The sequence below is a fragment of the Lithobates pipiens genome, unplaced genomic scaffold, assembly GCF_037356315.1.
Source record: "Lithobates pipiens isolate NorthernLeopardFrog02 unplaced genomic scaffold, aLitPip1_a1.2 Scaffold_27, whole genome shotgun sequence".
NCBI lineage: Eukaryota > Metazoa > Chordata > Amphibia > Anura > Ranidae > Lithobates > Lithobates pipiens.
In genome coordinates this window covers 155,086,035-155,109,762 of record NW_027507788.1, presented here as the reverse complement: position 1 = coordinate 155,109,762, position 23,728 = coordinate 155,086,035, and the positions used below count along the sequence as shown (strand labels likewise).

Sequence of the window (23,728 nt, the reverse complement as noted above, 5' to 3'; positions counted from 1 at the left end):
TTGTCTACACACGATCGGAATTTAAACATTGGATTTTATTGTCGGAAAATTTTAGATCCAGCTCTCAAACTTTGTGTCGGAAAATTTAGATGGAAAAAGTCAGATGGAGCCCACACACGATCGGATTTTCCGATAACACGATCCGATTGCATATTTTCTGTCGTGTACAGGGCATTAGGCACCACTTTGAGTGTAAGCACTATATAAACACATGGAAGGACCTATTTAAGCTAGTTCCTCTGTGCTTTCATGTTTTGATGCAGAATATCTTTTAAATTAAAATTAAATGTAAAATATGAAAGACAGCTGGGGTGTTACTGTATGCCACATGTTATTCTGTCACATGCAGTATTTCACATGAAAAATCACATCAGTGCTCTTAAGTTTCTTTCTATTTCCAGTAAAAGGCGTAGTCTAAAGATACAAATCCCAGGGTAGAAAACAATCAGAAGAGTGCTGGTGTCAAGGAAAGGAAACTAAAACTTCTGGATGACGTCCACATGCCTGACGTGTAATGGAAAACTCAGTGCAGATAAACATAGACTGCATAAAGTGAGTTTTGGTGAGTTTTGCTAAGGGGGACTTCCAAAAGTGAAAATAATCCCAATTTAATTAAGGATGAGCTCATGCGTGTTCGCATGGCCCACGTCCAGAGCCCTACCAGGAAGTCGGCACAGCGCTGCGCTAATCACAGGCAGTGAGACATTGTCCGATCTCTGCAGCCGCGCATCGGGCCCTTGTCTCACTGCCTGTGATTAGTGCAGCGCAGTGCCGGCTTCCTGGTGGGCTCTGCACATGGGCCATGTGAACACGCCTGAGCTCATCCTTAAATTAAATACACTGATGTTTTAATCTGTAATGTGATAATCATTTTTAGCCGCTTCCCATCCTGCTGCTTTTTGAAAAATGTCTACACGGGAGTAACGTCAATGTAGGAGAGCGTATATATATATATATTTATGGTCCAGCGCCCTCTGACCGATACGGATAAGGATGACAAACAAGGTTAACATAAACTCGCTTACTCGAAATGGACCTGAAAGTGTGCCCTGGTATACCAAAATAAGGGGGCATACCTTAGATAGAGAAGTGGGTGATAAAATGAAATGAAAATGAAATGGAGTGAAATGAGTACTCTCATGAGGAGTATAACGCTTGAGAAATGCCCTGGAAAAGGGAATGGGAGGGTGGGTATCGCGCACCGGAACCGACGAGGAAGATAGGCGAACGGCTAGTTAAATACCCCACCGGGCTCCTCCCATAATTTCAGGCCACCATACTGGCCTTTCTATTTATGGTCCAGCGCCCTCTGACCGATACGGATAAGGATGACAAACAAGGTTAACATAAACTCGCTTACTCGAAATGGACCTGAAAGTGTGCCCTGGTCTAACGTACGGTATACCAAAATAAGGGGGCAAAAACATTCAGGTAGGGGTTGCATCTTCATTGTTTCAAGCTTGTTACTGGGTGAGCTTGACAAAGGCCTGGGCCATCTCCACTTGCGGATCGGGTATGCAGCGGGCGAGACAGGTGGACCTCCATCTGCCCAACCTCTTGTTAGAGTGGTCCGGGACGCCTTGGCGGGATGCTGTTGAAGCTGCTCCGATACAGAATGGATGTCCGGAGTAGTGAGTAGGATTGAGGTGAAGGATACCCTAGAGTATCCTGACGTGTTCCATAAAGCGGGCAGCGTTCAGAGGTTTAGTGTGAAATGGCAGAAGCAGACTAGTTCCTGGTTGATCAGCCAAAAGGGTCAACAAGCGGGTGAGAATGGCAACCGGGTACCAGCGGTTGTTGGACTTATAGAAGTGTATGTCCATACCCGAGCCAAGCTGCTGCGTCTTAGAGACTGTTAAGTGTAAGACGAAATGGTCTTCGTATCGGACCAGGTGGTGCTTGCACAGCATGCGTGCTGTGGGGCTACTACAAGTAAACTCGTTCGGCCGTAAGAAGCCGTAGAAGGCCAGGTGTATGGCTGCTTGTAAACGACACTAATGTGGAGACCGAAAGGTGAAGTGGCCAGGATATCTGACATATTCCTAAAACGTCTCCTGTGATAGGCAGTCGTTTGGTGCCGGCCATCGGCTGGCGCTTCTGGACACCGCGCATAACCGCCCGAACGGTGTGGTAAGAAATAAGGAGGGTACAGTAGGGTCCTGGAGGGATGTGAAACGTTGTACGCCGGTCAGGTATAGCCGGGTCGTATTAAAGGATAACGCCAACTGCGAGTGGCAGTATGAAATGAAGGCTATGACTTGCTTGACACGGGACGTCTCTGTGCTGAGACGCGTGATGAAGCGGTTAAAGGCCCTCCAGGCTGATTGATAGGCCTGGGGGTATTGCGGGAAAGGGAGTGATCGACGAGTTGGGTAGCCGCTCGGAGGTGAGGGGCTAATCCAGGGTCAGTTGAGACCAGTCCGGGATAGCTGCTGATGTTAGTCCGGCTCCGGGTACCTGATTGAAAATGAAACAATGTTAGAGCGGGAAAGGGCGTCCGCTGCCTGATTGAATTTACCGAGGATAAAGGAACAATGGATGTTGAACTGAGACAACAACAAGAGCTGGACCAGTCGACGTAGGAAGGACATAATTAACAGAGAGGACGCCTTGGCGCAGCCAGGAATTGCCAGTAACTGGGGAGGCCAGGGAGCTGCGAGCCAGAGGTGGCCAAAAACTGCCGCAAGCCCGTGGAGGCAGCTGCGTCGGTCATCACCTGGGGTGAAAGGGAAGACACAGAGGGAATGAACAGGGAGACGCCATTCCCAGACGATAGGAAATCCTCCCGCATAGCAAGGACTGCTACCGCCGCGGGACCCAGGCTGAGGACTTGCTCTGAATCCTGTGAGAGGGACAGTGAGGCCAATAGGCGTGACACAAAAGCGCGACCCTGAGGGATGATGTGCATAGCGAAACTCAACATGCCGTGTAGGGACTGTAGGAGTCTATAGGATGACTAGACTGGGGAATATGCGAGGACATTATATGCCCCTAAAGATGGAAGTTGTGATGGGCGAGCGTTTGCCGTTGGCTATGAGCTGATGTCTCTGGATGCCTCGTAGTGGGGATCTTGCTGTATGGGCCTTAACGACAGATGGCTCTCCGTGCATTGTAAGGGTAAGAAATGCTGAACGCTGGCTAGAAATAGCCTGGGCGAGCTACAGGAAGAAGCCAGTTGCGTGTGTCAACATGATCCTGGTGCAGGACGGAAGTTGAACTCAACTGTCCTGAGGAAGAGACGGGTAGGCAGACAACAGTGAGTGGTTTGTAAGAAAAGCCACAGGAGACGAGTGGCCAATTGAGTGCTGCTGAAAATGACGTGTAGCCAATTTGTGTGCCACTGAGAATGTGCTTGCCAACGAATGATTGCTAGAAGTTATGATAAGTCACGAGCCTTGGCATGACTGAAAAGTTGTGTTTAAACATGTGCTTGCGACAATTGCCCGGGAGTTTATCACTGGAGATGTATGCGTAGTGACTGTGAGCAATTCGTGTTACCGCATGTGCACTGCGAAGACTGCAGGAGTTGTGCTTAAATGTATGTTTGGATGCGTGCTTGCGACGATCGCAAGATGTTACCCAGGATACGTGCTTGTTATGATTGCAAGATGTTATGCTGGAAGCGTGCCTGCCACTAATGCGAGGAGTTATGCCAGGACTCGTGCCTGCAGCGATTGCAAGGAATTATGGTAGGTTACATGGGTAGCCAGGCCGGCAAAGACAGAAGTCCATCCGGTCCAACCACAAATCAAAATAAATAAGGTATCACACAACCCGACACACCCAATTCTACGCCCATAGCTGATCCAGAGGAAGGCAAAAAAAAACCCAACAGAGCATAGGCCAATTCGCTACAGCAGGGGAAAAATTCCTTCCTGATCCCTCGAGAGGCAATCGGATTTTTCCTGGATCAACTATACCTATAACAAGTACCCCGTAATACAACGTACCTTTAGGAAAGTATCCAGGCTTTCCCTAAAGCAACCTATTGAGCAAGCCAGAAGTGCCTGCCAGCAATGATTGCAATGAGCTGTGCCTGGACATCTGCTTGCAACGACTGCAAGAGGTCCATGCTCGAATGCGAGCTTGCCATGATCGCAAGAGGTCTAAGCTTGAATGCGTGTTTGCAATGATCGCAAGAGGTCCGTGCTCGAATGCGTGCTTGTAATGAGTGCAAGAGGTCTATGCTCGAATGCGTGCTTACGATGACCGCGAGAGGTCTATGCTCGAATGCGTGCTTGCAACGATTGCCAGAGGTCCATGCTCGAATGCGTGCTTGTAACGAGTGCAAGAGGTCTATGCTCGAGTGCGTGCTTGCAATGATCGCAAGAAATCTATGCTCGAATGCGTGCTTGCAATTATTGCAAGAGGTCTATGCTCGAATGCGTGCTTGTGATGAGTGCAAGAGGTCTATGCTCGAATGCGTGCTTGCAATGATCGCATGATGTCTATGCTCGAATGCGTGCTTGCAACGATTGCAAGAGGTCTATGTTCGAATGCGTGCTTGTAATGAGTGCAAGAAGTCTACGTTTGTATGAGGAAAGAAAACAGCGAGAAACGCCTAAACGAAGCTGTGTTTTCCTTTTGTGGTAACGTATAATGAAGTGAGGCCGAGGAGCAAGGCCCCCGGTAGGCATCCAAAACATTGAAGAATCAACTGGACCCAAACCGGGAAGCGGTATGTGACAATGAAATGAGTGAATCTGCCATGACAGAGATCCGAATCGCCATGCCACAAACTTGCGACCGAGCACGAAACGGATTCTGGAGCATGTATTGAAATGAGGCCATTCCTGGGGCACGCCGAGACGAATTTGGTACACAGATGTGACTATTCGTACCGGAACGTGATAGGTGAAATGAAATGAAAACCCATGACAAAGACAAGAATCAGAGGACGAGCCCATGAACCAAACAGATGAATCCTGTCTTTGGAGCATGTACTGAAATGAGGCGTAACAGCTGGGCACACCGGAACGAATCGGTGCATAAATAAATGCAACAGGATTCGAATCGGAGCGTAATAAGTGACAGAAATGATATGCCATGACAGAGACAAGATTCAACAACTGGACAGATGGTTACCACAAAGAATCCGTCTCTGGAGCATGTACTGAAATGAGGCGTAGCAGCTGGGCGCACCAGAACGAATCGATGCATAAGGAATGCGATGGGATTCGAATTGGAGCGTAATAAGTGACAGAAATGATAAGCCATGACAGAGACAAGATTCAACGACTGGACTGATGGTTTACAATAAAGAACCCGTCTCTGGAGCATGTACTGAAATGAGGCGTAGCAGCTGGGCACACCAGAACGAATCGGTGCATAACAGAATGCGACAGGATTCGCATTGGCGCGTAATAAGTGACAGAAATGATATGCCATGACAGAGACAAGTTTCAACGACTGGACTGATGGTTACAACCAAGAAACCGTCTCTGGAGCATGTACCGAAATGAGGCGTAGCAGCTGGGCACGCCAGGACGAATCGGTGCATAGCAGAATGCGACAGGATTCGAATTGGCACGTAATAAGTGACAGAAATGATATGCCATGACAGAGACAAAATTCAACGACTGGACTGACGGTTACAACAAAAGAATCCGTCTCTGGAGCATGTACTGAAATGAGGCGTAGCAGCTGGGCACGCCAGGACGAATCGGTGCATAGCAGAATGCGACAGGATTCGAATTGGCGCGTAATAAGTGACAGAAATGAAAAGCCATGACAAAGACTAGAATCAAGGACCGTGCTTGAACCTGCGAGTGACTCAGTCTCTGGAGCATGTACAGAAATGAGGCCGAACCCTGGGGCACTTCGAAGCGAATCGGTGCATTGGAGATGCGACGGGATTCGCATCGGAGCGCGGTAAGTGACAGAAATGATGAAATGATTTAGAAATGGTAGAAATGAAATGATCCGATATAACAGACTGAAATGATTGAAATGACTCGAAATGATTGAAATGACTGAAATGATTGAAATGAAATGAAACGAAATGACAGACATAGTACAAACGGCATGAAATGATTGAAATGTTTAAACTTATTCGGATTTGAAACGGTCCGACCGTTTTTACGGTTTGAACAACATGAGATTGACATTGTCCGGACTGCTCAATTTAACGTGACAAGCAGACAGCTGTAATTTCGAAACGGTTCGATCGATTCGAACATAGAGAAATGATCGGGGGAGTCGTTCAGTTTAGCAACGACGTGCTACGAACGAAGTGCCTGGTGGCACGAACGACATGTACCGAAAAAGTGATAACGACTTCTTTCGAAGAAGGGGTAGTGACATGAAGTAACGAATACGAGTGCCACAGTTAAGACATTCGTGCAATCTAGAGCGAGTGGTTCGTGAGTTCAGGAATCTAGTTTACGTGATTTTGTAACACATGAAATGAAACGGGTGCCGAAGCCCTACCTGCGACAGCCGGCCCAGACGTGTTGTACGACAACGGAAAATTTCGATTTTGAGTATAGCGACTCAGACGGCAATCAGACGGACGCTGACGAACGACAAGGCTTTGTCGACACGAAGGCGGACGGAATAGCGTGGGAACTCACGAACCCGGCTCACTGTAAGGTCTCGAGGATAGTCGGCCCTTGATTTCTGACGTATCAGATATCGCGCACCGGAACCGACGAGGAAGATAGGCGAACGGCTAGTTAAATACCCCACCGGGCTCCTCCCATAATTTCAGGCCACCATACTGGCCTTTCTATATATATATATATATATATATATATATATATATATATAGCCTCCTGCATCGGCCGCTCGTGCATGACTTTTAGAGTAGGCAGTGGCATGCCCTGTTATCGTTGTGTCCCTTGGACATAGTGGATCACAGGGCCGGGTACAGAGCCATTGAACTTGGCCCTGTACCATGTACTGGTTGTGTCCAATCACAGCGATCACAAATGCAAACAAACACTGCACGATGCAGCTATCGGCTCTCTCTCCTCACACAGACAGTCTGTGGGAGGAGAGAGCAGTTGCAGTCAGTGATCTGTGAGCAATTTCAACCATGACACGGATTTACACAGTTGTCTCCACCAAAACACCAGCGTTCACCATCTGTGTTATATGTGTGTGTGTGTATATATATATATATATTTATATATATATATATATATATATATATATATATATATATATATATATATATATATATATAGATATATATATATATATATATATAGATATATAGATATATATATATACAATATATTACCAAAATTATTGGAACACCTGCCTTTACATGCACATGAACTTTAATGGCTTCCCAATCTTAGGCTGAATTCACACCTATGCAGTTTTAGTGCTTTTTGCATTTTTCAGATTTGCACTACAGTCCATATAACATGGTTTCCTATGGAACAAGTTCTGTAGTGCAAATCTACAAAATGCAAAAAGCACTAAAACTGCATAGGTATTAATCCAGCCTTAGTCTGTAGAGTTCAATATTGAGTTTGCCCACTCTTTGCAGCTATAACAGCTTCATCTCTTCTGGGAACGATGTCCACAAGGATTAGGAGTGTGTCTATGGGAATGTTTGACCATTCTTCCAGAAGTGCATTTGTGACAACAGGTGCTGATGTTGGAGGAGAAGGCCTGGCTCTCAATCTCCGCTCGAATTCATCCCAAAGGTGTTCTATTGGGTTGAGGTCAAGACTCTGTGCAGGACAGTCAAGTTTCTCCACCCCAAACTTTCTCATCCATGTCTTTATGGACCTTGCTTTGTGCACTGGTCCAAATCATTTGGTGGAGGGGGGATTATGATGGGGGGTTGTTTTTCAGGGGTTGGGCTTGGCCCCTTAGTTCCAGTGAAGGAAACTCTTAAGGCATCAGCATACCAAGACATTTTGGAAAATTTCATGCTCCCAACTTTGTGGGAACAGTTTGGGGATGGCTCCTTCCTGTTTCAACATGACTGCACACCAGTGCACAAAGCAAAGTCCATAAAGACATGGATGAGTGAGTTTGGGGTGGAGGAAATTGACTGGAGTACAGAGTCCTGACCTCAACCCAATAAAACACCTTTTGGATGAATTAGAGCGGAGACTTAGAGCCAGGCCTTCTCATCCAACATCAGTTCCTGACCTCACAAATGCGCTTCTGGAAGAATGGTCAAACGTTGCTATAAACCAGGGGTCTTCAAACTTTCTAATGAAAAGGCCAGTTTACTGTCCTTCAGAGTTTAGGGGGGACAGACTGTGCCCAGTGGGAGTAAACAATGCCCAATCTTTGGTATTAGGGGGAGAAATAGTTGGTGTCATTGGGAGGAATAGTGCACTATATTTTTTGTCAGTGGAAGGAATCATGCTCCATTGTTGGTGTCAGTGGAAGGAATATTGCCTCAAGGGCCAGATAAAGGCATGCAAAGGGCCATAGCTGGCTGTAGGGCTGCAGTTTGAAGACCACTGCCATAGAAACACTCCTAAACGTTGTGGAGAAGCCTTCCCAGAAGAGTTGAAGCTGTTAGAGCTGCAAAGGGTGGGCCAACACAATACTGAACCCTACAGACAAGACTGGGATGCCATTAAAGTTCATGTGTGTGTAAAAGCAGGTGTCCCAATACTTTTGGTAACATAGTGTATGTGTGTATTTGTTTAAAAAAAATAGCTGTGTGACTACTGACTCACTAGGATAAAATGCCTGAGAGTCTATACACAAATTTCTTAACCACTTGGCGCAGAGGGCACACAAAAATATGCAGCCTCTCAGCGTCCGGGCCTTGGCGTAGATCGGCTGCATATTTGCATGCAGTAGCGCCGATAGTGCTGTGCTGCACGCTTTTTTTTTTTATAAGTAATCACATTCCCTCTGCTCTCAGCTGCATAAGAGCTGGGGGAGGAAAAGCAGCAGCACACTAAGCTTCCCAGTGAATGGCTGTGAAGCAGAGTCATGTCAGGACAAGTCTGCTTATTGGAGGAGAGCAGGCTGAGTTCAAAGCATAGCTAGAGAACTGACTAGGGTGTGCCCTAATGTCTAGGGTGGTCAGTTTTTAATAGGAGGCAAGCAAGGGATTGGCAGGAACATCAGTGATTTCACAGAAAATAAGCAAAACAAAGAGAACAGGATACTTTCTCATAGTTACCTGGTACAACAGGCACATATCAGGAATAAGAAGTGTTGAGGTAAAGAATGCTTTAAGTTTCACTTCTTAAGAAATGAAAGTTGGGTTGTGGACATTGCCACTGAACAGGTATCTATACTTATAAATAGCAACGTGTTGCACTGTCATGTACGGTATATGTGATACAATGCCTTATCTAGGATTAGGCAAACAAAAGTCTAGCTTTAGGATAGATGTATAAACTTATATAAAAAATTATATAAAAAGTAAAGTCCAAAACCAATTGCAGATCCACAAAGTGAAATTTCCAATTTCGATCGGTGCAAACACCCAGTGCTCCACATAGGATGGATAGTACAAATATATCTGCTTACCGAATCTTAAAGCGGTGTTCCATCCAAAAAAATAAAAATAAAAGCCAGCAGCTAAACATACTGCAGTTGCTGGCTTTTAACAATAGGACACTTACCTGTCCTGGAGTCCCGTGATGTCGGCACCGCAGCTGATGTTTCCATCAGCTGTCGGGTGCTGCCGCCACCATTGCGGTTAAGGGTACCTGGCAGTGTAGCCTTACGGCTTCATGCCGGGAACTCTACTGCGCATGCGCAAGGCCCCAATCCTCTCTTCTACTGGCCCGGCAACTGGGAGAGGAGGAGGGAGCCCCACTATGATATCACGGGCTGTGGCCCAGACTCCCGGAAGTGGGAACAAGATACCTGTCAAAGACAGGTATCCCATCCCCCCTCCCCCCCACAAAAGGTGCCAATTGTGGCATCGGAGGCAAATGTGTGGAAGTTCCACTTTTTGGTTTAACTCCTCTTTAAGACCTTCCAAGGTCTATATGCGCATCAGCAGAGTAATCACCCCTCACTTTGGGTATATACCGCCTCAGCTGTTCAGCCTACTTGGTGGACTCCAATGATACAACTCTCCACAGCAGTTATCCTTTAGGGAACTCCAAAATCTGATCACACAGTATACCATACGATAGAGCAAAACAAACTCATTGTGTAACATTCATTAAAAGCACAGTTTATTTCAAAGTTCTGCTTACAGCGAAGATGTTAAAATAGGCTTAAAAGGGGTTGTAAAGGTTAGTTTTTTATTTTCGAATCAGGTTCCTTTAAGCTAGTGCATTGTTGGTTCACTTACGTTTTCCGATTTCCCTTCTAAATGTTTTTTTTCTTTGTCTGAATTTCTCACTTCCTGTTCCTCCTCAGTAAGTTGTTCAGTAAGCTGTTCTGGCTGACTAAACACCGCTCGGATGATGGTGTGAAGTTTACTGAGGAGAAACAGGAAGTGAGAAATTTAGACAAAGAAAAAAAACATTTAGAAGGGAAATCGTAGGAAAAGGTAAGTGAACCAACAATGCACTAGCTTAAAGGAACCTATTTCAAAAATAAGAAAACAAACCTTTGCAACCCCTTTAATGGAAACACACTTTTGTCCAACACCCACCATAGGTGCCACGACGTCACCGCTGCCCTGTGCCTAGCCTGACGTATGTTTTGTCCAATGGTAATTTTTCTGTAAAGCAGTAACTTACTATGTGAAACCTCATTACCCTTGTTATAAAGTCTTGCTGGTTAGTCAATTTACACTTCCCCCTACTGCTATGCTCTTGTTCTATTCCTGATCCTATCCTAATTGTACAAACACTTGCTCTCCCATTTACTATTTCTAAGGAAAACCCTTCTACATTCATATTCCACTCTTGTCTTGGTTTCCTCTTTCTCCATGTTGTTGGTGATAAGTCTCCAATCTCTGGCACTTTACCCTCCTCATTCAAACAGCTCTTTTCCCAGAAAGGGGCTGCTGAGAATGACCAGGTATCTCTTGCTAAAGTACTGAGGTTGCCAGTCCCAGGTCTAGTTTCAATCACAGCCACCAACACAGGCTCTAGGGAACGTCTTTTTATTTATGTCTGATTTATTGCGGTGCTTTAACCATTTGACCTCTGGAAGATTTACCCCCTTCATGACCAGGCTATTTTTTGCGATATGGCACTGCATTACTTGAACTGACAATTGTGCAGTCATGCATCGTTGTACCCAAATAAAATGAATGTTGTTTTTTCCCAACAAATGGAGCTTTCTTTTGGTGGTAGTTGATCGCCTCTGCATCTTTTTGGTTTTTTTGGGGCTATAAACAAAAAAATACAGACAGATTAAAAAAAAAAAAATCTAATTTTTTTTGTTTATTTTTTTTACTAGTAATGGCGGTGATCAGCGACTTATAGCGGGACTGCGATATTGCGGAGGACAAATCAGACACTAACTGACACTTTTTGGAGACCAGTGACACTAATACAGTGATCTGTGCTAAAAAATATGCACTATCACCAGTGCTGGGACAAGGTCATTTGGTGCCCAGGGCGACGATGGCAAACTGTGCCCCCCCCAGGTGAGAAGAAAAGAAAGAGTCAGTGGGAATCAACTATGTTTCCTGTGTTTCCTGTGTGTGCTGCCTATCGATTTGTTCTTTTTCCTGCAGGTAAAACAAAAAAGAAATCATTCCCTCTGTAAAGAGCCCTGTATTTATTATCAGCGCAGGGCTCAGAGAAACATGTTACTTAGCACCGTCACTTGCTGCCAGATGCCACGTGCCATTCGCCACCATCACCTGCTGCCAGATCCAGATGCAACGTTTCACTTATCACTGTCACCTGCTGTTAGATGCAGCATGTCATTTGCCATCATCACCTGCTACCAGATGCCATTTGTCATTGCCATGTGTTATTTGCCACTGTCACCTGTTGCCAGATGCCATGTGTCATTTACCACCGTCACCTGCTGCCAGATTCATGCTGAATCATGCTGTCACTTGCCAACGCCACCTGCTGCCAGATGCCACGTGTCATTCGTTGCCGTCACCTACTGCCAGATGCCACGTGTCATTTGTTGCCGTCACCTTCTGCCAGATGCAACATGTCACTTACCACTGTCACCTGTTGCCAGATGCTACATGTCATTTGCCATCATCACCTGCTGCCAAATGCCTTGTGATACACCTTTGGTATCACTTTAATTAACTGCCACTGGTCAGCCACTAATGCATCAGTAACCAGGTGCAGTATATTAACCCCCCCATGCTGCATATTACTGAAATTAAAAATAGCATTGGTAATTAATCTCCCCTCAGGCTCCTCTAGGGTTGCCACCTTTTCTTTAAGCCAAACCCAAACACTTTTGCGGCACAGGGCAATTTTTTTTTGCAGTAAACACTATAGGATTATAAAAGACCTGGGACACATTTCGGTGCCTCAAGGGGAGTGGTAATGTAGCGTACAGACATTTGCCTGCAGCGGCAACAGATTTGTGTATGACTATCTCGGTTACTTGGGGAGCCACAGCCTGGTCTGAATAATGTGTCCGGGCTTCAGGTGGACTGAAACCTGGACACATGATTCAAAACCCGAACTGTCCGGGTGAATCCTGGACAGGTGGCAACCCTAGCCTCCTCCCCTCCCCCAATTGGATCCAGACAGTTTGTTTATGAACCTGCTGCAGATTAATAAATTAACTGTCTGGATCCGAATGGAGGAGGGAATGAGGCTGGGGGGGGGGGGTAAATTACCATTGCTATTTTTAATTTCTGAAATATGTAGCATGGGGGGGGGGGGGTTAATGTACTGCCACTGGTCAGCCACTAATGCATCAGTGACCAGTGGCAGTACATTAACCCCCCCCCGCTCCCATGCTGCATATTACCAAAATTAAAAATAGGTAGCATTGTTAATTATCCCCCCTCAGCCTCCTCCCCTCATTTGATCCAGACAGTTCATTTATTAATCTGCAGGTGGCATTTGCCAATAATTATCTGTTTAGCACTTAATTTGGTGCAATCATATACACACTTTGCTGACCTGGTTCCTCCTCGACGGCTCCTCCACCTCCAGGTCACAGCTTCAGCAGCAGCTCTCTATGCTCCTCCCATCCCACCTCCGCCCATGAGTAACGACACGCCGCCGGGATGGGAATACGAAGCGCCTTCATAGGGGAGAGAAGTGCTGACAGGGAAGGGCTGGTGCGGTCTGTCTCTGTCTAGGCTTGTGCCGGGTGCAGGAGCGCACTTGGGGCATTGTTACAGAGACAGGTACAGACGACTACAGTACAGGCACAGCTATTAGCGGCACCGGCTAGTGCTTACTGTGAAACACACTGCCGACACTTCACCTGCACCCCCCTCCCTCCTGCAAATTGTACTGTCCCTTCCGCCCCTGCCTTGTACCGGCTTTGACTGTCACTGTACTAATGACACTGGCAAGTAAGGATGAGCGGAACACCCCCCAGTTCGGTTCACAACCAGAACCTGCGAACAGACTTAAACTTTAGAACCCTATTAAAGTCTATGGGACTCGAACGTACAAAATCAAAAGTGATAATTTTAAAGGCTAATATACAAGTTATTGTCATAAAAAGTTTTTTGGGACCTGGGTCCTGCCCCAGGGGACATGGATCAATGCAAAAAAAGTTTTAAAAACTGCAGTTTTTTCGGGAGCAGTGATTTTAATAATGCTTAAAGTGAAACAATAAAAGTGTAATATTCCTTTAAATTTTGTACCTGGGGTGTGTGTATAGTATGCCTTTAATGGGGAGCATGTTTCCCGTTCTTAGAACTGTCCCTGCACAAAGTGTAATTTCTGCAGGAAAAAAAAAAGTCATTTAAAATCATTTGCGGCTATAATGAATTGTCGGCTCCCCGTAATACAGAGAACATTCATTGAAAGTCATTGATAAAAAAATAAAATAAAAAGTGTGGGGTTCCCCCAAATTCAATTACCAGGCCCTTCAGGTCTGGTATGGATATTAAGGGGAACCCCGCCTCAAATAAAAAAAAATGTGGGGTTCCCCCAAATATCCATACCAGACCCTTCAGGTCTGATATGGATTTTAAGGGGAACTCCACACCAAATAAAAAAAAAATGGCGTGGAGTTCCCCCTAAAAATCCATACCAGACCCTTTATCCGAGCACGAGAGCGCCCCCCCCCCCCCCTCCTGAACCGTACCAGGCCACATGCCCTCAACATTATCCCCACAACCCTGGCCGGTGGTTGTGGGGGGTCTGCGGGCAGGGGGCTTATCAGAATCTGGAAGCCCCCTTTAACAAGGGGACCCCCAGATCCTGCCCCCCCCCGTTTGAAATGGTAAGGGGGTACAAAATTTCCCCTACCATTTCACAAAGAAAGTGTAAAAAATCGTTAAAAAGGACACACACACCATTGCAAAAGTCCTTTATTAAAAATAGAAGAAAATTAAGAAAAGAATCCACTCTTGCTATCCGGCGATGGATGATCATCTCTCTGGGGTCCAGCGATGGGTGATCTGATCCAGCGATGGGTGATCTCTCCCTCCAGTGCAGTGCATCCATCCTCTGTCTCCACCGGAGACACTGCGGGGATACTGGCAGCCTGACACTTCTTATCTGAGGAGGGCGGGGCCACCCGTGACCTGACCCCACCCCCCTCTGACGCAAGGGGAAAGCTGGGCTTCCCCAGTGACGTACGGGTGACCCGCCCCCTCTGATGTAACGCACGTCATTGGGGAAGCCAGGGCTTTCCCCTTGCATCAGCGGGGGGCGGGGTCAGGTGACGGGTGGCCCCGCCCTCCTCATATAAGGAGTGTCAGTCTGCTGGGATCCCTGCAGTGTCTCCAGTGGAGACAGAGGATGGAAGCGATGGGCTGGAGGGAGAGATCACCCATCACCCCGGAGAGATGGTCATCCGTCGCTGGATAGCAAGAGTGGATTACCACCGCTGGAATCAATTTTTTTTTTTTTTATAAAGGACGGTGTGTGTCCCATAGACTTGTACAGGGTGTTCCGCGGCTCTTTAAATTTGCCGCGAACACCCCAAATTGTTCGCTGTTCCTGAACAGGCGAACAGGCAATGTTCGAGTTGAACATGAGTTTGACTCGAACTCGAAGCTCATCCCTACTGGCAAGGAAGGGGTTAACATCAGGGGAGATAAAAGGGTTAAATGTATGCTTAGGTTGTGCTTACTCACTGTGAGGGAGGTGCTTTCTGCTGTGCAGAAACACAGGATCAATACTTTCCCTGCTGACAGAACAAGGCAGATTGCTGTTCTGTCTACGTCCTGTGTAATCGAGTCCGCAGTACCCGCCGCTGGGCTCCCGCTGTGTATAATCACGGCACTTGCCCCAGACCCAGACGTGTCAGATCACATACTAGGCAGTAAATGTACATGGGGTGGTCCACAAGTGGTTAAAAAAGTTCATTGTGATTTCATGTTTTGAAGCAGAACACCTAACATAACATAAGGTGAACAGATTTTTAAAATGAAATCCGGGGACATTTCTTTTTTTTAATTGTCAAATGGTAAACTATTTTATATACATATTTTCCTAAAATTATATAAGCAGTCAGTGGTGCAGCATGGGTTGTCAGCGCCCAGGACAAGAAATTTGTGCCCCCTAACCTGCAGACTTTTAGCACTCCCTGAGTCTCTTCCACTAGTACAGTAGTACGGACCAACCTGATTCCTACACGGACCTACCCGACCACTGCACTAACCTACCTGATTCCTACACTGACCTACCCGACCACTGCACTAACCTGCCTGATTCCTACACTGACCTACCTGACCACTGCACTAACCTATCTGACCACTGCACTAACCTACCTGATTCCTATACTGACCTACCCGACCACTGGACTAACCTACCTGATTCCTACACTGTCCACTACCCTGACCTATCTGATTCCTACACTCTATCTCTCATCCTCCCTTCCTTACCCCTCACCCCTGTCTCATCTTATTTCTCTGTCTCTCATCCTCCCTCTCTCTATTTCATTTAATTTGTTATAACAAAAGATTGTTTGCATTTTTAATTATTATTTTTTTTTTAAAAACTCCACCATAATCCTCAACACCAGGCCCATGATGTTATTAATCCAGCCCTGAGTCTGTGGTATGTGAAGGGGTATTTCCAAATGTGAACATAGTTCCAATACAATGATAATTTAGTATATAATGTGATGAGTCATTTTTAAAGTGAATACATGGCTCTAAACTAGATAAAAGAACAAAGAATTCTTGTACAACAGGATGACAGGGTATTGGCAGGAAATGCATGGACTTTGAAGAGTAAAAACAACATACATCAAAGCCACACTCTATTCAACACTTTAACCACTTCAATACCAGGCACTTACACCCCCTTTCTGGCCAAGCCAATTTTCAGCTTTCAGCACTGTCGCTGTTTAAATGACAATTGCGCGGTCATGCTACACTGTACCCAAACAGAATTTTTATCATTTTGTTCCCACAAATAGAGCTTTCTTTTGCTGGTATTTGATCGACTCCGCATTTTTTATTTTTTGCAAAACAAATAAAAAAAATACCTCAAATTTTGAAAAAAAAAAAGTTTTTCTTTTGTTTCTGTTATAAAATTTTGTAAATAACTAGTCTCCTTCACTGATAGGCACTGATAAGGTGGCACCGATGAGGTGGCACCAATGAGGTGCCACTGATGGGCACTGATAGGTGGCACTGATATGCAGCACTGATGGGCACTGATGGATGGCACTGGTGGGCAGTGATGGGTACTGATAGGCGACACTGATGGGAACTCAAAAGCTGCACTGATGGGTACTTATGGGTGGTAATAATAGGCGGCACTGCTGGGCACTGATAGATGGCGTTGATAGGCATCACTGATAGCACTGGCAGGCATTGGGGATGGGCACTGAATGGCAGCTGGCTGGGCACTGATTGGCATTTCCCTCATGGTCCAGTGTGGTGGCAATTGCTGGTGGTCCTGGCAGCATCCTGGTGGTCCTGGGTGGGCATCCAAGGGGGGGGCTGTGCTGATAATCAGTACAGACCCCCCCTGTCAGGAGAGCAGCCGATCGGCTCTCCTTTACTCGTGTCTGTCAGACGAGAGTGAAGAAAAGCCGATCAACGGCTCTTCCTGTTTAAATTGCAATCAGCCGTGATTGGACATGGCTGGTCATGTAAAGAGTCTCTGTCAGATGAAGACAAACTGTCATTTGATTTAAAACACATAGCCAAGTATTATTCTCCACAATTTTTTTTATTGTGTATTAAAAAAAGAAAATAAATAAAATCAGACATGCTATCTGCCAATAGAACTTAACCAAAAAAGTGCATTCTATACATCCAAAATATAGAAAATATACCAAATCAAATCATTATTCAACCAAAAAAATAATGTCAAAGCAAAAACTCCAAGGCCAATAATAAATAACATGTTATCTCCTCCGATTCCACAACATATCTGGTTGACTAACGGCCGTTCACAAACCAACTGAAAAGCGCAAAATGAAAAGCGCAAAATGAAAAAAATCAACACTCACCAAACTTCTACCAACATGAAATTAGCAGAAGGAGCCCAAAGGGTGGCGCTAAAGATCTGAAAAACAACATAGTATGTCACTACGTTTGTAATTGTTGGGCAACTATTGTGTGGCCATGTGTGTGCAAGACAAGTTTGGGCCAACGCCCTTCGGATAAAATTCCACGGTTTTGTTGGCCAACAATCCGATTGTGTGTCGTCCCAATACTTTTCGCAATATAGTGTATGTAATGCATTTACATCCACCGACCACCAAACCTAAGGCATTGTTTATTCCTGGAATCCAGGACATTTTCTTTTTTTTTTTTTGTTTACAAACGATTTTTATTTGGTACATAGAGAAAGTACAGAGAATATGCATAAATATAACAAAATAAATGCAATGTATATCAAGATAAACATAGAAAATCACTATAGATACAAAATTTGTACAAAATTCAGTGCATATATATTGCAATAGTTTGTGTTTTAATTTGGCATGGTGATGGGCTAGAGCTGTAATAGTGCAGTAAACCGTAGACAGTCATATATAGGAGACCCAGTTTCAGGGAGTATTAAAAAAGGAGGTAGAGTGGTTAAACCAGGGATCCCATTTCTTACTATATAAATGTGTGGAATTCTGTGTGATATGGAATATCTTTTCCATCAGATTAATGTTATTAATTCTGACTTTAAGGTGATCCAAGGGGACGGGACATTTTCTACCCTCTCCAGCCACAATCTGGTCCCCCTAAAGTCTGAAGGCAAGTAAACAGGCCCTTTGTTTAGAAAGTTTGGAGACCCCTGTGGTAGACAATAGGTAACCAAAACTGACTGGCTACAAGATTCATTTTTTTTCCGTTTTCCAATCATCTTCTTATACAGTATGTGCTATTTATTAAAAGATAACCAAGCAATTTATTACTGTGTTTTCTTTAAGAGAAAAAAAAAAGGTGCTTTAAAAACATATAACACGACAGATGTAAAAATGGAAACTGAAACTAATCAGAGACCTTATAAAAGTCAGAGACATCTGGAAAGTATGCATACGCTAGATTCTTCAACCGCCAGGTAAGTTCCTACTTGGGGCAACCTGAGTTTATTTCTACTTAGAGACTTTTTGAGAATAATTTTTTTTTAGAATGTGTGACTGTGAGAAAATATGTTACCCCATTGTATACATTGCTTTCTGTTATTTAGCCATTTACAGATTTGCTGTTACCGTAATTTTCATATACAATGGAGTTTATCCTGTTAATTATGAATGTACCATGGGTGTCCTACAGCAGTTCCCTGGTAGGCAGGTGCCCATGGCTATAAATGCAGGGATCTCTGTGAAAGAGGACCATTGCCTGCATTTTTTATATATTTTTTGCAATGATTGCTGTAATGTTAAAGAAAAAAAAAACGTTACATTGCAGTTAGTGACACCTAAGAGAACTATTTTTTACTCAGTACGTTATCATAGTATATCATATATTTCAAGCATAGTATAATAGTATCTTTAGTACATTTGGGGGAAACTGGATGCAGTAATACTAAATCTGATTTCACTCAATTTGGAATTTTCTTTGTGTGTCCTGTTTCACTGCTCATTCTTTTCTTTTGATCATGTATTCTAGCCTTGTTCCAAAGGAAGGAGCTCTTGTAGTGAAGAACAGTCCTGTCATAAAGTGATATCTACTCCAAATTCTAGGTAAAGTCATTTTCAGAATTCATCTTTTATCAAAATATTTTAATTACTCTCTTTTGTGAAATAAGCACACAAGGAAGGAGCATTCTATGATTTTCAACTGTGAACAATTTTTTGGAATATTAACCAGATTACAAAGAACAGGTAGTCAGGCAATACTCCTTCTGGGTAATTCCATAGCTTACATGGCAGGTGTGCAAGTGAACTCCTCACCCACAGGTAGGTGTCCTTGTTCAGGGGTGACTTAAGGGACAACTGTACTTTTGGTACAAGTTGTTCTTTAATCTATGTAGTCCTACAGTTGGCCCTAGGCTCACCTTCTTCCTCAATCCATTGATATTTTCATTCCTACGGGAAGCGGTACTCATGGTGGTCTCCAGCTGTCCTACAGAGTGCAGCTCTTCCCAAAGGAATGAACATCACACATGTCCACACTGAAATTGACCCAGAGAGGGCATTTTAAGAAGCAAAGCCATGCAGTGCTTCCGAGATCCACACAGTGAGGATTGCTATATAGAGGATGAAGGTGAGTATAGAACCAGGTGGACTACACTCTGGAGGATACACTCTACCAGAAGTATTATGATGCCTGCCTTTACACACACACACAAACTTTACTGGCATTCAGTTCTTAGTCCATGGGGTTCAATATTGAGTTGGCCCACCCTTTGCAGCTATAACAGCTTCAACTCTTCTGGGAAGACTGTCCACAAGGTTTAGGAATGTGTCTATGGGAATGTTTGACCATTCTTCCAGAAGCGCATTTGTGAAGTCAGGCACAGATGATGGACAAGAAAGCCTAGCTCACATTCTCCACTCTAATTCATCCCAAAGGTGTACTATTGGCTTCAGATGAGGACTCTGTGCAGGCCAGTCTAGTTCCTCCACCCCAAACTCGCTAATCCATGTCTTTACGGACCTTACTTGTGTACCTTACCTACCCTGCCCTGTTCCTCATGTTCGGCCATCAGGTGTGAGCAGAAAGCCCCATGTAAGCTGAAGGTTGCCAGTAGCTCAGACAAAGCATGGCCTTCCCAATGACAGCACAGACTGGTCCTAGGGCACATAAGTATGCCACATACCTGGAAGTACCAGGTGTCACCATGTTTGCTCCAAGGTGGACCTAAAGTCTCGTAGAACCCTTAGTTATTCTATGTCCTTCCACCTGCTGCTCTTTATCCTAAGCCAACCCAAATACCACAATACTTCCCATTTTGGAGCTTTGGTCTTTTCTGGTGTTTTTAAGACATAGGGAAGTGGTGGGATCTGTTTTGAGCCAAAGGCAAAGATTTGCTGCCCCTGCTTGACCAGCCATTAAGTACCTCTGCCTGCATACTGATTTTGCTCTTCTGTGGTTGTAGCCCTGAACCTGGCCTACAAACACCTGAAGGAAGACTACTCAGAAAAGGTAAGTATTACAATGGTGTTCAGGTTAGTTTACGATAAGGAGAAGCAGGTATGTGAAAAATAGCTAATGTTTAGATGACAGTTTATGGATGCTTTAGAGACCAACTCCAGCCATTTGTTTCCATTTTGGATTACTTAATCCTTACCCCAGAACTCCCTGTGTTACTTTATCATGTCCTCGGAACACTGAGCATTGCTTTTTCCTGACCACCAAACACTGTGCATCACTTAATCTAAACCTCTGGACATGTGCAATTCGTTTGAATTAGGTCCGAATACGAATTGGGGCAAACTTTTGGTTATTCGGAGATTCGGAATCCGGCCGCCGCATCCTTAACAACCAATGACTCATCAGCTGTCAGCAGGCTTCCCCATTTACAGCTAAAATGTAAACAAAACAATACAGGTGAAACAAACATTTTAAGAAATGCCATGGGTTCCCTCCCAAAATCTATACCAGACCCTTATCCGAGCATGTAGCCCAGCAGGTTAGGAAGATGGGGGGGAGACAAGGAAGACATAACAGGCCACATGCCCTCAACATGAGAGAGTGCTTTGGGGTGCTTGGGCTCTGCCCCCCCACCCAAGAGCATCTTCCCCACCATTGACTGCAGACCCCCACAACCCTGGCCAGCCCAGGGTTGTGGGGAAGAGCCCCCCACCCCAAAGCACCCCCCCATGTTGAGGGCATGTGATATGGTAAGGTTCAAGAGGGGGGTGCTTGCTCGCCCCCCCCCCTTTCCTGACCTGCCGGGCTGCATGCTCGGATAAGGGTCTGGTATGCAATTCCGGGGGGACCCCACACCGTTTTTATTTAAAACTTTGGCGTGGGGGTCCCCTTAAAATCCATACCATACCAGACAGCTGATGAGTCATTGGTTGTTAAGGAAGCGGCAGCCGGTTTCCTTAAGACACAATTCTTCACAAAGAATTTGAATTGGTTGATCATATTTCAACTGATCCGAATTCTAATCGTTCTCAAAATTCTGAATTTGTTAGAGAATTAATAAACAAAATTGAATTAAACAAAAACAAAATAAAATTTTACGAAAATGAAACAAAACTAAATGAGTTCCGAAACCAAACCAAACAAATTAAAAAAGAAAACAAAATTAGTACCATAACGAATCTATCCGAAATGAAACACATTTTTCCGTTCTGCACATGTCTATTAACCTCTATACTTTACACTCTCTTGACCCACAGCAGCATAGGTTCAGTTTTTTTTCCCAAACATACCTTTTAAGCTCAGCCCACTGCTAACATACTGTGGCCACACCCACAGTTTCTTGTGCGCACTCCGTTATTCACCTTGTCATAGTGTCAATGGTATTTTGTGTTTATACCTCCAAAGTCTGCCTGTTGTGCCAAAAGTCTCTGACCAATTGTTTCAGGGCATGTTAAAAAATGGAGGCAATCATTTGTGGGTGTGATTTTGTGGGCATAGTCATTAGGGTGTCCCCGGATTCCATTTTGAAAACCTGATAACCATCCTCTAATAACAAACAGTTTTTATTGCTGCTTGTGCCCCTTTTAAGCTCGGTTCACATATATGCATATTGGATGCATTTTGATCCGCACCTGATTCGCATGACATGTGGACCGAACCGGCTTTCTATGGAGCTGGTTCACATATGTCCGTGTTGGCCGTAGTCCATTCTTAAAAAGAGTTCTGTACATTTTTCAGCCTGGTTCAGATGCAAATTCAAGTGTCATACAATGTACTGTAAAAAATTAGCACCTGAACTGGTGAATGAAATTGCATCAGACTCCATTATAAAAATACAAGGAAAACATACACGGACATACCTGTATGTGAACCCAGCCTTAGTGAGATTTCCCCATACTCACTATCCCAATCACAGGGTGACGGCAATTAAGAGGAAATCTATCCAACATGGACAAAAAAGCAATACAATTCAGGCAGATGTTCTCACGCTATCCATACTCTATCCAAAACTGTAAAAGAAGTTTTTACTGGAACATGTTTAGTAGATCCTAAATGACACCCTATTTGTATATCAAGTATGTATTATCTAAAGACATACTACAGTAAATAAATATATTCAGCATTTTATTTAAGAGAAACCAATGACATGAAGTGCATCAACATCCAACTTGATGACAATGTAATTGCTTTAAAATAAAAATGGTTTTATTTATTTTTCTTCCAGTAGCAATGGCCTATGTGTATGGATATAACACTAAGGATTTATGGGCGGAGGAGAGATTACCCTACTTTGATGAAATAATTCTCCAAGGCACTGATCAGCCAACTGATGGGAAGATCTATGTCATGTACCATGGTACTACATCTTATATGGCTGAGAGCATCATCAAGACTGGATTTCGTCAGTCAGCAGATGGCATGCTCGGAAGAGGTGTCTACGTCAGTAGAGCTATAGTTAAAGCTAAACGTTACCCGATAGAGGATAAAAGTGATCAGGTTGTTTTGAAACTCAGGGTAAATGTAGGGAAGGTCATAAAAATTGACAGACAATATCACCCTAAGCAAAAGACATGGCATGAGCATGGCTATGATACTGCATGGGTGCCTCCATATTGTGGTATGGTTAAAAGTGACTTAGAGGAAGATTGTGTTTGGGATCCCAAAAGGATCAAGGTTGTTGGTATAGCCCATGCCCATGCCACGCATGTACAGCAATATCTTCAAAGTTTGGTTCAACAGTATGCAATTTAAAAATGAAATCTTCCAGATTATATACAGCATATACAATTGTAATGGCTTAATTTTGTAATTGCCATTAAAATGTACCTTTCAATTTCAATCTGCATCCTTTGTGGTTTTTTTGAACTGTCAAAAAATTCTAATCTCTCTCCTATGTATAAACTATATGCACTACAGATTGTCCACAAAAATCAATTTTTTTTTTAAATGTCTGTAATGAACTACAAATACAGTTACAGGGATCCCCTGCAATAGGAACATAATTTTTTATATACCTTATAACAGCCATTCTCAACCAGGGTTCGGTAGAAGCCTGGGGTTCCTCCAGAGGTTGCTAGGGGTTCCTTGAGCTGTGACTGATGAACCACCTATTTGGTGATGTCTACAGAGTTCAAGGTTCAGCACCACTTAGCAAAGCCAGCAGTATGACACAAAATATATTTTTAGCTGTCTTTAAGGGTGGCATTCTGAACACTACTTTAATGCCCCCTTCACACTGAGGCGGTTTTCAGGCGCTACAGCGTTAAAATAGCG

At 44.4% G+C, this 23,728-nt stretch overlaps 1 protein-coding gene across 1 annotated transcript in view; it reads left to right on the top strand.

Moving 5' to 3' along the window:
- Window positions 1-23,294, top strand: part of LOC143932992 (uncharacterized) — a 54,592-nt gene extending 31,298 nt beyond the window's left edge. The window contains exons 4-7 of the mRNA XM_077455913.1: window positions 18,429-18,476; window positions 19,028-19,101; window positions 20,460-20,506; window positions 22,680-23,294. Coding sequence (XP_077312039.1) covers window positions 18,429-18,476; window positions 19,028-19,101; window positions 20,460-20,506; window positions 22,680-23,206 — 696 coding nt within the window. The 3' untranslated portion in view covers window positions 23,207-23,294. The remainder of the gene's footprint in view (window positions 1-18,428; window positions 18,477-19,027; window positions 19,102-20,459; window positions 20,507-22,679) is intronic.
- Window positions 23,295-23,728: the final 434 nt, after the last annotated feature.